We start from the raw sequence: 15,086 nt of genomic DNA on the forward strand, positions 1-15,086 counted from the left end.
TACAAACTGCCCTGTCTTTCCTTTCCAGGACCTCTTTGTATGTGCTTTGCCTGGCTTCCTCACTGGCCTTTTCCTGGCTCTTCTCTCTCTTTTTAATGGAGCATCTCCCTGCCCCCAGATCTGCTCTCTCTGAAGCTTCTCCTCTTACTGAACACAAGCTGCCATATATCTTCGAGCAAGATTTATTCTAGGATGGCCTGTTCCTTGATTTTCCCAGTGGAACTCTTACAGACTCAACCAATGGGTAGCCAGGTCCTGTAGCCGCCGGGCCCCTACATGTGGACATGCTCCCAGCAAAAATGGCTTGATCCCCAAACAGATGACAATATGAGTTATGGTCAGGCTCACAAAGCATGCTCAAGCGTCATTTTTTTTAATCACTTATAATTCGTCTTGATCCAAGCATTTGTTTTTCAAACTTGGACATACTCCCAAATGAACACTAGTCATGTGCCAAGTTTCTAAGTCCAGCACTTAAGTTTTCTGGGTTTAAAAAAAAGTGTGGCAATAATGTTTTACTCTGGGAAACTTGTTATTTTTCAACTACCCAGAACTCAAAACCCGCTGAATGGATTCTTCTTTAGCTTTCAGCTGGGACCAATCATGGAAAATTTCAATTTGAAAGGGGAAATCCTTGGAACGTTATGAACAAGTGAAAAGAGTGTTATAACTGAAACAGTTCCGCATTCTTAACTATAGTACTTGCTACCAAACTATATAGTGTAGTCCTGACATCTGACTTTTGACAGCAAGAGCTATTTTGGCAACTGGCTCTCTACAGGATGGGGTGGTGATGACTTCTGCTAATGGATACCATCTAAATTCAGCTTTTATGGTTTCTTTTGTTTTTAGCTTGTACATTTCTACTAATTCCTTAATTACACTGTCAGAAAAATTAGCAAATATTAAGAGTTGTGGTTGTAATCAAGGTTTGCATTGTAATGCAGAGGAGATGAATGTGCTTTGTGTAGTGCACCTTCTTTATCCTTTGGAGGTAGAAGGAAGTGCCATGTGGTGATGCAGTCTGTTTTCATCAACATAAACATGCTGAGGGGGCAGTAGGGTTCAGCATTGTGGCCCATAACTTGGTATTTCCTTACTTTTTTAGGGGTTGAATTGTGGGGGTGTTGCATTTATAACCAAACTTAATTTCTTTTAGAAGTTTGCTTCTTATTTATGCAATCTGTCCATAACGTAATATGGTTTGGGGATGGGGAGAGCAGAGTTAAGTGGTTTCTTTCCTTAGGCAGAAAGAAAGGGGATTTCTTAATTTAGTTACACTAATGCCATGTTGTCATGTTCCTGACAGGGTGCAACTTGAAGATTTTTAACAACCAGGAATTTGCAGCCCTCTTGGCTCAGTCTGTGAATCAGGGTTTCGAGGCTGTGTATCAGCTGACCAGAATGTGCACAATCCGAATGAGCTTTGTCAAGGGCTGGGGAGCTGAATACAGGTCAGATCTTTTGTCTTCATCTTTCAGTAGACAGCACATTTTGTGCTTATTACCACAAATCATGCATGCTGCAGTCCTTGATTTTGGGAGTCAGAGTGCTCAACAAGGTCTTTATATGCTGCTTTTAGAGTAGGAGACTAAGCCAGCAGTAGTTTTATTAAAGCAGATAGCATGCATTTCTTAAGAATGTGTTTTTCAAATGTTTTAATTTTGTTTCCATAACTGGAGAAATGAGAGGAAAAAGCAGATCAATCCAATATAGTATAAGCTGCACCATTCCTCATTGGGAGGATGTGTATCTGGTTACAGTGTTGGACAGTACAGGATCTCTAACTGGAGCTTAACTGTAGGTGAATCCAGATGGACATTGTAAGAAAAATTATAAGTTATTTATTTCTTGAAGTTAGATTTAAATTTGATGGCTGGCGTTTCTAATGAGCAGAATCATTGTGAGCATTTATTAGTGGATTAGGTTTAGCCTTAACATTTCTTTTGTCAGGGACTTGTGGGATTAAATTGAAAGCAGATGGTCTTGGAAATTTACATTTTAAGATATTGGTTAGGGTCGTTGAAAAATTACTGTAAAATCAAATTCTTCTTGCCCCATTCTCATTGCCTGCCACATGGCAGTTGTTTAAATGTCCTTGTAATTACTGATCTGTTTGCTGTCCTTTCCATAACTTAAAGGAGTATTGAGAGGACAAATTAATAATGACCACTGTAGTTAGGACATACAGTGTGGTGTTTCCTAATACTACAGTACTCGTACAGAAAGCACAGGTTAAAAATAAATGCCAGAGCTTATACTGCCATCCTGAGTAGCATTGCATTTATCAAGCAAACAGAGCTTATAAATGCTCCGTAAGTCACAAAGGGAGGAAAGACAATATTTGCTAATGCCAAATGGGGGAAATGAAATTTGTCAGAAAATAAAGATTGTTTTGTGACAGAACAACATGCAAAGGATTAAAACAAGATCTGCTCTTAAAAATAATTATTTGATGGTGTTCCTTTAAATCTGCAGCCTTATTTAAAGATTCTGTGGTGATATTTACCATCTCAGGATATGCTTGCAGACATGCCTGGCTGGTTCTTCTTTACAGTCTCCTGCAGCAGAAGGGGTTGGGTGGCAATGGGGGGTGGGGTGATGCTATAGTATCAGCTGGAGCCCAGGCCTCTCACGTTACTCTCTTCCTTCATCTCTCCAGATGTTTGGAGTCCATTTTGTTTTTAAATCTTCTGCACCCAGGCCAGACCATTTCAGCTGTGGCTCCTGGCCATGGTCACTAATGAAATCCAGATGAGCGTGACTTACTGGAAGTCGGCTATCTCATTGGAGTATTGTAGTCAGTGAAACTCTATGCTCACATTTACTGTAGCAAAGCCCAACATTTGCTTCCGTGCCACGAGAAATTACATCTAATTGTCTGTCATAGCACAGTTATTTGTTGAACTGATTCATATGAAAATCTCATTGAAAGCTGCATCTAGAGCATTGTTTTAGTAATCTGTGCTTTAGCTGCTTAACCAGTTGAGCAATCTGTTGGCAGGATGTTTGAGTGTTTTTGTGTTCCAGCGATCAGGGGGGCAATTGCATAAGAAGGCCATGACACACAGGCTCTTCTCTAACAGCAGAGCCTAACGCAGGCAAGCCAAAAAGCAACAGAAGGCATCCCTGGTCTAACTTACTGAAATCCATCTTCAAGCTGACATGCTGTCAGTGAAGTCTGATTGTCTTGATAGAGTGTCAAAATAAAGCATGATGTTATAGACTTGGGGATGGGGGGAAACAGCATGCTAAAGAATAGATTTGTATGTAATGGTGCTGAGCTATTTGTTGGCATGCCCTTTTCAGCCAGTGTTTGAGGAGCGGACAAATGTTCCATTTTAACTTCAGTGAGAGTGTTTTAATTTCATGCTGGCCATGAAGGGGATGTGTGCTTCACTGAAATGTCAGAATGAGCGAGACAGTTGTTCCACTCTCCCTTGCAATCCTTCTGTCCAGGTGGCTCAGGACACTTCCATTAGTAAAAAAAGACTCACCCTTGGGCCACTGCACAGAGTAAACCCTGCCAATACACCCACTCTTGTGGCAGCAAACAGTATGCTGCCAACTCTGGTCAGCCATGCTTGATTTGGAAATGGGTGTGGTGCCTTCCAGGCAGTGTCTCCATTTTAAGACCAGAGGGTAATGGATATACATTCATAGATAGAATAGGTTGCAGCTCTCGCTCATGTAGGCAACGAAGAAGGGGTCTCCTCACTGTTATTCTGCAGCTCAAATAGCTGTTGCGTGATTCATCTAGCAGCCCCTCGGAGATTACCCCAACACCAGCTAGGGTCTTGATTCAGCAGCAGTTTTTCCCAAGGCCACTGAGGCTTTGACTTCCTCCTCTTAAACGATTAACGCTTAAAACTCTGAGGATGGGTTCTAAGCTGAGAAATAGAGTACGCTTATCTCCAACCTCTCCCTCTTCTTCCTTCTTTTCTGCAACAGCTGCACCTGCCTCCTGGCCCCAGAACAAGCCCCCTGAGCCTTCCCTTGGTGAAAAGCTGAAATCCAACTTGATACTCTCAAGCAGGAGGAGAGATTCCCCCACACCGTCCCTTGGCCTTCCTCTCCCTGCTTCATGGCCCTTAAGCCTTGTGGAGGCACATCACCTGCTCCAAATGGCATTTGGCCTGTGGGGGAAAGACTTAGTAGGAGGGCAGGTTGAGGGAGGAAGGGGAGGCAGGACAGGATAGAAGTTCCACTAGGCAACAGCTCTGGCTAAGCCTCCTCCATCTACTCACTACAGTTTCCACCTCTCTGCTCTTGAATTGTTCAGGAGATACAGGTTAGTGGCAGCCTACAGGTTAATGATGATGTGTTTCTGAAATACCTACTGGTCTAGGGGTGTGTGTGTGTGTGTGTGTGTGAAATAAAAATTTATTTGTACAGTGCCTGGCAGTTCTGCTTCTTAGCTGCTCCTTTTATTCAGTTGGTCAAATCTTAACTTTTCTCCTCCCCGCAACAGCCCTGGAAACAGCATAACTGCACCAATTATTGAACCTACAGGGACCCTGAGCCTGTGGAATGGGGAAGGGTGGGAAATGCAGAGATCCAATGCATGGGTCTGAACCCTCTCTGCAGACCAAGCCACACCTTCAGAGTGGGTGTAGATGTCATCTGGATGATGGGGTGAGATCCCCATACATCTTTCAAAAATTCTGCCATATCTGAATTTTAACCAGCTGCTAAAACCCAATTCTTTGGTTGAGTGAGTGTCCTGATTTTTATTTTTATTTTTAAATTACACACACAGTGAAGTGTTCGATCCAATCTAATTATGAGACAAGGTCTGTGAAAGGCATTTAGACAGTAGCCTTCCTTTCTATCTAGAGGATCAAATGTTGCCTCCTTTCAGAAATCTTTAAGTAGTAAGTAGATGCTATTGCAGTTATCTCCTGCCATGATCATAAAGCATATGGAAGGGGAAAGGGTTTTTGGGGTTTTTAATTTTTTTGTAAAAACAATTTGGCAGCATATGCACAAAACATGTTGTTGTAGAGAAGAAAGACATTCCTTTGGGGTAACATGCAGGGCTATTGTCTAAGCAGGAAAGAATGTTTTAGTAGCTGTAAAATCTCTTCATATTTTTAAAGTTCTATAAGTCACATTTCTGTTCTGTTCTTTTTTTCATTCTTCTAGGCGGCAGACTGTGACCAGTACCCCCTGCTGGATTGAACTGCATCTTAATGGCCCTTTGCAATGGCTAGACAAGGTCCTTACACAAATGGGTTCTCCAAGCATTCGTTGTTCCAGTGTATCTTAAGGAAACATCTCCTTGAGTGGCAAAACAAGGACTCTGGAAAATGGAATCAGTTTAACCCTTTGCAAAAAGCATAATAAATAAATTCTCCATAGTATTCACGTGATCAGAAAAAACATCAATTGCAAAAACAAGAGGTTGTTTTTAAATGAAGTGCTCATTTTAAGCCACTTCCCTGAAACTATGTTAGCACATATTATGGGCTATTGGAGTAAGAATTTGAAGCTGATATTTTTCATGCTAAGAACACGGACTTCCATTTTAGTGGAGTGAAGCAAACATTCTTCATTTAAATCCTTGTAGTGCCTATGTTGCCTCTGCTATGTACAGCTCCGAGCATGGGGAAGCTGCTTTCATCAGGTGCTCGCTGGGTTGGGGGAGGTTTTCTCTTTGTGTTACTGAACTTCAGCCCAATGCAACATAGCATCTCTGTAAAGCAGATACCATTGAACGTTGCTGCTAAGCCCCGCTTCTGTGTTGCTCTCCGACAGCCTGACAGGCATGTGTCTGCCCTTTCTGAATGGGCCAACCACAGCAGAGGGGCAGAGGTGTTAAATAAAAACAACACACTCACAAAAGAGATTCCTCCAAAAAAGCACTGAGGAGTCCCCCAGAGAGAGTGTTTTTCCCTTGTCAGACAGCGGACAATGAGGCAGGCCTGGCTTTGTGCATGAGATGTATAGTTAATATCATCGTAATCTTGGAGACTGGATTTACGTGAAGCAAAAGACCAATGTTAAGGTTTGTTTTAATGTCGCTGCAGTGATATTGATTAGCTAGGGCAGCTCTCAGAAAAGTGTGTGTAACTCATTGCAATGAGCTCTTGCCACATCTGGATGAGTTAAGCCTTCCTTGCTAGGTAGTCCATTTGCATTAATTACATGAACTTCTGTATTGTATCCTCTCGATATGTTGAATGGTATCTTACACTTTTTAAATGTTATGGGCTCAGTGAACTTAGTGGTGGGCCCTAGAGAGGAGAGCTACCCAGTCCTTGCTGCCACATTCAGAAAGAGCACATGGGAGTAACCTGATTTAGAGCATACAGTGCCATCACATGCCACTCTACAAATTTAGCTATAATATCTCAGATACAGAAATACTCTCTGTTGTTAAAACCTATGGTCAAGGTGTTTTGTTGCCTGTTAGAAGAAAGTATAAGGGGAGAGCGTGTTTTTTACGTGTATTATAAAATTCTTCTGTTTTGTTTTGTTTTTTTTAAATATCCTCACTTGACAGTTATAATGGTAGTTGTTCCCAGTAATGACTGTCATGGCAAGCAGAAATAACTTCCACAACTGGAAAAAAAACACACACACACACTGCTTGTTACAAGCTAAAATTTGCCATACACATTTCATAACTACTTCTTTGCCACTCGATCATCTGTTTCGTTTTGTTCCTGTTAAATATCATACATGTTTGTGCCAAAATGTCAGGGAAAAAAGCCTACCACATTCAGAATTTCCTATGGAAATCTGATGTAGAAAGTGAATTACAAATCTATGTCTGACTCTGGGAAGTATAGAATGCTCTTTGCAGTGCTTTGTGATAAATAAAGCCTCAATCCTGCAAGGACTTATGCACACGATTAACTTTTAGACATTGTGAGTAGTTCCTTTGAACTCCATGTGACTAGTCTTGTGAGTGCGCATTTGCAGAATCACAGCCTAAGTCTCCTAACTGGGCAGGGAACTTTTGATACCATTTCACAGATGCATTTCAGGTGTCTGCGTGTGTCTGGTCTGTCTATGTACTAAGGCTTTTATTACATACTTATTCCCTTGGTACCCATTTATGTACTGGCCAAAATAATTGGTTTACAAAATCACACTTTTGTATTTGGAGGCATCACCAAGGGAGGCTACAAGGGAACCTTTCTTTAGTATGCATACCAGACAAATTCTCCTAGATTTACCCTGCTACACAAGCTTTCTGTCCCTATGTGCAGGAGAGTGACTATGCTGTCAGTTTCACACTCAAAATGCCCTTCAGGAGGTTCCTTGCCAGTATTGTTTTCTCCTAGCAAATAAAGGGATGTCTTGGAGGACGACTTTCCATCAAACGTGAGGAATGACCTCTAGTGTGTAATTCATGCTTGTGACCGAGAATTCCAGAGCAGATTTGCAGAGGGACTGATGCTCCCACTGAAGAATCTTCCCCTACAGCTTTGACTGGAGCTCTCGTGGAGCATCAGTGCTTGAATCAGAGTACTGGAGGTTTCTGTCATTCAGTATTTCTGCAGTGCATCTGAATTTGTTTAACTATGAATGCCTGTGATGCATGCATGGAGAGGGGATCTGAGTAATATGGTATTCGCAAGCCATTTAAAAAGAATAGGTCTGACTGTCATTGTGGATTGATTTGTTATATGTTGGCTTCTTTACTTGCAGATATGGGCTTCTGACATAACTGCATGGAAAGATCTATTCTGGAACTTGTTACAGAGCTGTTTTGAATGGATGTTATGGTTAAAAAAAAAAAAACTGCTATGTAAAAACAGCCCCAGGTTTCTTCCCTGAGCATCTGTAGTTGGATCTGCTTATTTCACTGCACAAGCCCTGTTTTACCTCCTTACATAATCATGGAGGAAGCTGGCCTCTCTTCTTTCTGGTGCCTTAGCAACAAAACTGACATCTTAAATTTCTGATTGTTGAATCTTTATAACTAGTGATGGTGTAAAACGGAAAGAATCCAGTTTGACTTTAAGATTCCAAACTGAGTTAGCAGGGTAGCAGCTAGGGGAAGGGGCTGATTGTCTTTTTTTATATGAAGTTCACAGAGAGAATCTCATTCTCCAAATCTGATTTTCATGTGGACTTACTTGGCAAAGCAGGTATCTGTTTTATTTGGCAGAGGGTTAAAACCTGCTAACCTTTATTAATATTTAGCACAGAAAGCAGTATGCAGATCATGATGGTAAACTGTGGTTAGCAACATCATCATTCCTGTAAAATGAATTCAACTAGAAAACAAGTCTCTCAGTCAGTACAGTTAGAGAAAAATAATGAGGAAAAAAGTTATCTTAACTTACTTCCTTTCTTCGCCTTCTCACTAATTCATAATAGCTTTATGGTTTTAAAGTCACCTTTTAAGTTCAAGTAGAGAGTACTGTGCCATTTAAACAGCTGAAAAGACTAGGGGAGGAGAGAAACATTGTGATTCAAGGGTTTTGTGTTGCACAGTTTCAAGTGGATATTGTACAGATAAAACCTTGTTCCCCATCAGGTTTGAAACGTACTTAATGTGTCTTAATCATGCCATTTGTGGGTGACACTACTGAAAGGTAGCACTTGAGCGTAGCTTATTGTACTCAGCATTGCTCCAGAGGTGCATGTGTGGGTTGTTTTGTTTTTTACTTATTTTCTAAAACTTTATTATGGTAGCTTTGATATGTAGCACAAATGTATGCAGTCAACCATGCCTTAGCTTAGATTACATATGTGTACTGGAATATCCTCTCATTTAGCTGTAGTCTTGGCTAGTTTACCAGGATTTCATACATTTTTGTTACAAGCTCAGAGTCATTAGCAGGAACTTTGACTCTCTTTTAATTGGCATTGCCATACACAAGGGCACGGCTGCTGGCAGACGTTACAGATCGCCTTGTGATTTTAATGACTGTGGTGAATTTTTTTTTATTAATGTATTGGACTGAATTGCAGTGTGTATTTTGTGTTTAGCTTGTCTTAGACTAAAATCCAGTGCTATACCTTTGATTTAATCAACAGCTATAAAGTATGTGTGTGTGCAAAGCAGGAGGAATTGGAAGCATCTCCAACTTTTCTCAAGGCTCTTGCTACAAACATTTAGTCAAGGAATGATGATGGGTGGGTGACCTTAAAGAAATAATTTCTATTCGACCAGTTTTCTCTCCTCTTAGAGGGAAGTATACTTGGAACAGTACAGAGACACTGTAGGGTGACAGATTTTCATAGCTGAGTCTGAAGCAGCTAGTGTAGATGTCCATATCTCATTCCAGTTACTAACTGGAAGAAGCACTAGGAGGTAGAGCATAGCTCTGTGGAGGACTTCAACAACACAATAAAATGTCTCAGTGTGAGCTCTCCTGGTACTCTGAGGCACTGGATAGGTAGAAGGAATAGAATATCAAGAATAAACTGGTCTAAGCTAGAATGAGAAATTATTAGTCACTATATAGTAGTTGATTGAGCTGTATGGTTAAGGAATTCAGTATATTCTTATACATGTTTTTATATTTATCTACTTTCTTTGAATATTCAGATGAATCAAATATTTAATTTTTAACAGAGCGCTTCAAGGGTTCCTATTAAAGATCTGAGGTTTCTCATATGCTCCTCTCTGATGATTGTTAATAATTAGGATGTTACTGATGTGAGAGCAGCTAGACATCTGTCCAAGAAATGATCAGCAGACCCTTGCAAATTAAACAATACATTGACTTTTGTTCCATTTACTTCAGTTTATGTTGCAGAAGCACTTGTTTGGGTGGCTGTTCTTTTGTCTTTTAGCAATAAATGCCATACACAGATGGGCCATTGCACTGCGCTCTTCAGGTCTTCTAGTTTGATTATTTTACAACAAAATGAGACTTTAAAAATAATGAAAGAAAGCATTACTCAGTAAATGTTTTGGTTAATCTTCTGCTTCCTCCCATCTGTGACTACTAGACCAATCTGCACCATTGCAGCCTGTTCCATCTTGAGGCGGGAGGAGGCCCATCTCTTTGTTTCTGGAGGGACTTATTCCCCCCTTTTGTAGCTGCCTATGAGCACGTTTGCATTAGTATTTAGATTTTCTTACCCTGAGATTGTATGTTAATGAATGGTTCAGCTGCCTATGTGCTTTAGCTTAAGCATTATTCACCTGTTGTTACTAAAGGCCTGTACCATGTATGCCCTCTTCTTTCATATGTGAAACTTCTATTTTTGTCATTTTAATAAACTTTAATTTGAAAACAAGGCTCTTTAGCAAGTAGATGTCATTGTACTTAGGGTGTGTCTACACTACGAAATTAGGTCGAATTTAAAGAAGTCAGTTTTGTAGAAAGCGTTTTTATACAGTCGATTGTGTGTGTCCCCACACAAATGCTCTAAGTGCATGTAGTCGGTGGAGTGTGTCCACAGTACCGAGGCAACCACCTACTTCCGGAGCATTGCACTGTGGGTAGCTATCCCACAGTTCCCACAGTCTCTGCCGCCCATTTGAATTCTGGGTAGAAATCCCAGTGCCTGATGGGGTTAAAACATTGTCGCTGGTGGTTCTGGGTACATATTGTCAGGCCCCCCTTTCCTCCCTTCCTCCATGAAAGCAAGGGCAGACAATCGTTTTGCGCCTTTTTTCTTGAGTTACCTGTGCAGACGCCATACCACGGCAAGCATGGAGCCCGCTCAGCTAACAGTCACCGTATGTCTCTTGGGTGCTGGCAGACGCAGTACGGCATTACTACACAGCAACAGTTTATTCCCTTTTGGCAGCAGACAGTGCAGTATGACTGGTAGCTGTCATCGACGTAGTCCAGGGTGCTCTTTTAACCGACCTCGATGAGGTCGGGGTGCCTGGGCAAACATGGGAGTGACTCAGCCAAGTCATTTCCCTTTTAAGTTTTGTTTCGTAGTGATTCAATCCTACCGGCAGTGCACTGTCTTTTAATCTGCAGCCAGCAGAAGAAGATGGCCAGCAGTCATACTGCACCGTCTTCTGCCGAACACCCAGGAGATGACGATGCTAGTGGTCATACTCCACAGTCTGCTGCCAGCAAGATGTATAAAGATAGATCAAGTGGATCAAAACAAGAAATAGACCAGATTTGTTTTGTATTCATTTTCTCCTCCCTCCCTCCGTGAAATCAACGGCCTGCTAAACCCAGTTTTGAGTTCTATCCTTCAGGGGGCCATTCTGTTTCTCGCAAAGCCACCCTTTTTATTGATTTTAATTCCTGTAAGCCACGTCGTCAATCATCCCTCCCTCTGTCAGAGCAACGGCAGACAATCGTTCCGCGTCTTTTTTCTGTGCAGACGCCATACCATGGCAAGCATGGAGCCCGCTCAGATCACTTTGGCAATTAGGAGCACATTAAACACCACACACATTATCCAGCAGTATATGCAGCACCAGAACCTGGCAAAGCGAAACCAGGCAAGTAGGCGACATCAACATGGTGACGAGAGTGATGAGGACATGGACACAGACGTCTCTCAAAGCACTGGCCCTGGCAATGTGGGCATCATGGTGCTAAGGGGGCAGGTTCATGTGGTGGAACGCCGATTCTGGGCTCGGGAAACGAGTACAGACTGGTGGGACCATATAGTGTTGCAGATCTGGGACGATTCCCAGTGGCTGCGAAACTTTTGCATGCGTAAGGGCCCTTTCATGGAACTTTGTGACTTGCTTTCCCCTGCCCTGAGGTGCAAGAATACCAAGATGAGAGCGGCCCTCACAGTTGAGAAGCGAGTGGCAATAGCCCTGTGGAAGCTCGCAATGCCAGACAGCTACTGGTCAGTCGGGAATCAATTTGGAGTGGGCAAATCTACTGTGGGGGCTGCTGTGATGCAAGTAGCCCACGCAATCAAAGATCTGCTGATATCAAGGGTAGTGACCCTGGGAAATGTGCAGGTCACAGTGGATGGCTTTGCTGCAATGAGATTCCCTAACTGTCGTGGGGCCATAGACGGAACCCATATCCCTATCTTGGCACCAGAGCACCAAGCCGGTGAGTACATAAACCGCAAGGGGTACTTTTCAATAGTGCTGCAAGCACTGGTGGGTCACAAGGGACGTTTCACCAACATCAACGTGGGATGGCCAGGAAAGGTACATGATGCTTGCGTCTTCAGGAACTCTGGTCTGTTTCAAAAGCTGCAGGAAGGGACTTTATTCCCAGACCAGAAAATAACCATTGGGGATGTTGAAATGCCCATAGTTATCCTTGGGGACCCAGTCTACCCCTTAATGCCATGGCTCATGAAGCCATACGCAGGCAGCCTGGACAGTAGTCAGGAGCTGTTCAACTACAGGCTGAGCAAGTGCAGAATGGTGGTAGAATGTGCATTTGGACGTTTAAAAGCGCGCTGGCGCAGTTTACTGACTCGCTTAGACCTCAGCAAAACCAATATTCCCACTGTTATTACTGCTTGCTGTGCACTCCACAATATCTGTGAGAGTAAGGGGGAGACGTTTATGGCGGGGTGGGAGGTTGAGGCAAATCGCCTAGCTGCTGGTTACGCGCAGCCAGACACCAGGGCGGTTAGAAGAGCACAGGAGGGCACGGTGCGCATCAGAGAAGCTTTGAAAACCAGTTTCATGAGTGGCCAGGCTACGGTGTGAAAGTTCTGTTTGTTTCTCCTTGATGAAACCCCCCACCCCTTGGTTCACTCTACTTCCCTGTAAGCTAACCACCCTCCCCTCCTCCCTTCGATCACCGCTTGCAGAGGCAATAAAGTCATCGTTGCTTCACATTCATGCATTCTTTATTAATTCATTACACAAATAGGGGGATAACTACCAAGGTAGCCCAGAAGGGGTGGTGGAGGAGAGAAGCACCAGGAGGGGTGGTGGAGGAGGGAAGGACGAGGCCACAGAGCGCTTTAAAAGTTTAAAACTTATTGAATGCCAGCCTTCCATTGCTTGGGCAATCCTCTATGGTGGAGTGACTAGGTGGCCAGAGGCCCCTGCACCGCATTCTTGGGCGTCTGGGTGTGGAGGCTATGGAACTTGGGGAGGAGGGCGGTTGGTTACACAGGGGCTGTAGCGGCGGTCTGTGCTCCAGCTGCCTTTCCTGCAGCTCAACCATATGCTGGAGCATATTAGTTTGATCCTCCAGCAACTTCAGCATTGAATCCTGCCTCCTCTCATCACGCTGCCACCACCTTTCAGCTCAGCCCTCTCTTCAGCCCGCCACTTACTCTCTTCAGCCTGCCACCTGTCCTCATATTCATTTATTGCTTTCCTGCACTCTGATATTGTGTGCCTCCACGCATTCGTCTGTGCTCTATCAGTGTGGGAGGACAGCATGAGCTCAGAGAACATTTCATCGCGAGTGTGTTTTTTTCACCTTCTAATCTTCACTAGCCTCTGGGAAGGAGAAGATCCTGTGATCCTTGAAACACATGCAGGTGGTGGAGGGAAAAAAAAAAGGGACAGTGGTATTTAAAAAGACACATTTTATAGAACAATGGGTACACCCGTTCACGGTAAACCTTGCTGTTAACATTATATACATAGCACGTGCTTTCGTTCCAAGGTCACATTTTGCCTCCCCCCAGCGTGTGGCTAGCCCTCATCCCTCCCCCCTCCCTGTGGCTAACAGCGGGGAACATTTCCATTCAGCTACAGGCAAACAGCCCAGTGGGAACAGGCACCTCTGAATGTCCCCTTAAGAAAAGAACCCTATTTCAACCAGGAGACCATGAATGATATCACTCACCTGAGGATAACACAGAGAGAGAAAGAACGGATGTTGTTTAAATGCCAGCAAACATACACTGCAATGCTTTGTTCTACAATGATTCCTGAGTACGTGCTACTGGCCTGGAGTGGTAAAGTGTCCTACCATGTAGGATGGAATAAGGCTGCCCTCCCCAGAGACCTTTTGCAAAGGCTTTGGGAGTACATCCAGGAGAGCCGCGAATGCCAGGGCAAAGTAATCCTTTCACATGCTTGCTTTTAAACCATGTATAGTATTTTAAAAGGTACACTCATTAGAGGTCCCTTCTCCGCCTGCTGGGTCCAGGAGGCAGCCTTGGATGGGTTCGGGGGGTACTGGCTCCAGGTCCAGGGTGAGAAACAGTTCCTGGCTGTCGGGAAAACCGGTTTCTCCCATTGCTTGCTGTGAGCTATCTACAACCTCATCATCATCATCTTCCTCGTCTCCAAAACCTGCTTCCATGTTGCCTCCATCTCCATTGAAGGAGTCAAACAACAGGGCTGGGGTAGTGGTGGCTGAAACCCCTAAAATGACATGCAGCTCATCATAGAAGTGGCATGTTTGGGGCTCTGACCCGGAGCGGCCGTTCGCCTCTCTGGTTTTCTGGTAGGCTTGCCTCAGCCCCTTAAGTTTCAAGCGGCACTGCTTCGGGTCCCTGTTATGGCCTCTGTCCTTCATGCCCTGGGAGATTTTGACAAATGTTTTGGCATTTCGAAAACTGGAACGTAGTTCTGATAGCACGGATTCCTCTCCCCATACAGCGATCAGATCCCGTACCTCCCGTTCGGTCCATGCTGGAGCTCTTTTGCGATTCTGGGATTCCATCATGGTCACCTCTGCTGATGAGCTCTGCATGGTCACCTGCAGCTTGCCACGCTGGCCAAACAGGAAATTGAAATTCAAAAGTAAGCGGGTCTTTTCCTGTCTGCCTGGCCAGTGCATGTGAGTTGAGGGTGCTGTTTAGAGCGGTCACAATGGAGCACTCCGGGATAGCTCCCGGAGGCCAATACCATCTAATTGTGTCCACAGTACCCCAAATTCGACCCGGCAAGGCCGCTTTCAGTGCTAATCCCCTTGTTGGGGGTGGAGTAAGGAAATAAATTTTAAGAGCCCTTTAAGTCGAAAAAAGGGCTACGTCATGTGGACGGGTGCAGAGTTAAATCGATTTAACGCTGCTAAATTCGACCTCAACTCCTAGTGTAGACCAAGGCTTCGACATGAGGATTGAGCTGGAACACAGTTGCAATTCTAGAAATCACAGTTAACAATGCAGAACCAACAATATCTTCAGCTACTGAAAATGTCCCAGGTTGTGTGTTTAAATATGGGATTGCAAATAAGAAAGATCATTGTTTTGCAAGTTATGCTGTGTGAAGCCCACAAGAAAGTGATACATGAAGTCACAACAGGTTT

General features: G+C 43.6%; 1 protein-coding gene across 1 annotated transcript in view; it reads left to right on the plus strand.

The window, feature by feature from the left end:
• SMAD3 (SMAD family member 3) overlaps nt 1-10,209 on the plus strand; it is a 105,431-nt gene extending 95,222 nt beyond the window's left edge. Inside the window, exons 8-9 of the mRNA XM_084642480.1 lie at nt 1,310-1,454; nt 5,146-10,209. Of these exons, the coding sequence (XP_084498606.1) occupies nt 1,310-1,454; nt 5,146-5,269 (269 nt within the window). The 3' untranslated portion in view covers nt 5,270-10,209. The remainder of the gene's footprint in view (nt 1-1,309; nt 1,455-5,145) is intronic.
• The last annotated feature ends 4,877 nt before the right edge of the window (nt 10,210-15,086 follow it).

This window comes from Lepidochelys olivacea (assembly GCF_965140295.1).
Source record: "Lepidochelys olivacea isolate rLepOli2 genome assembly, chromosome: 10".
NCBI classification, from domain to species: domain Eukaryota; kingdom Metazoa; phylum Chordata; order Testudines; family Cheloniidae; genus Lepidochelys; species Lepidochelys olivacea.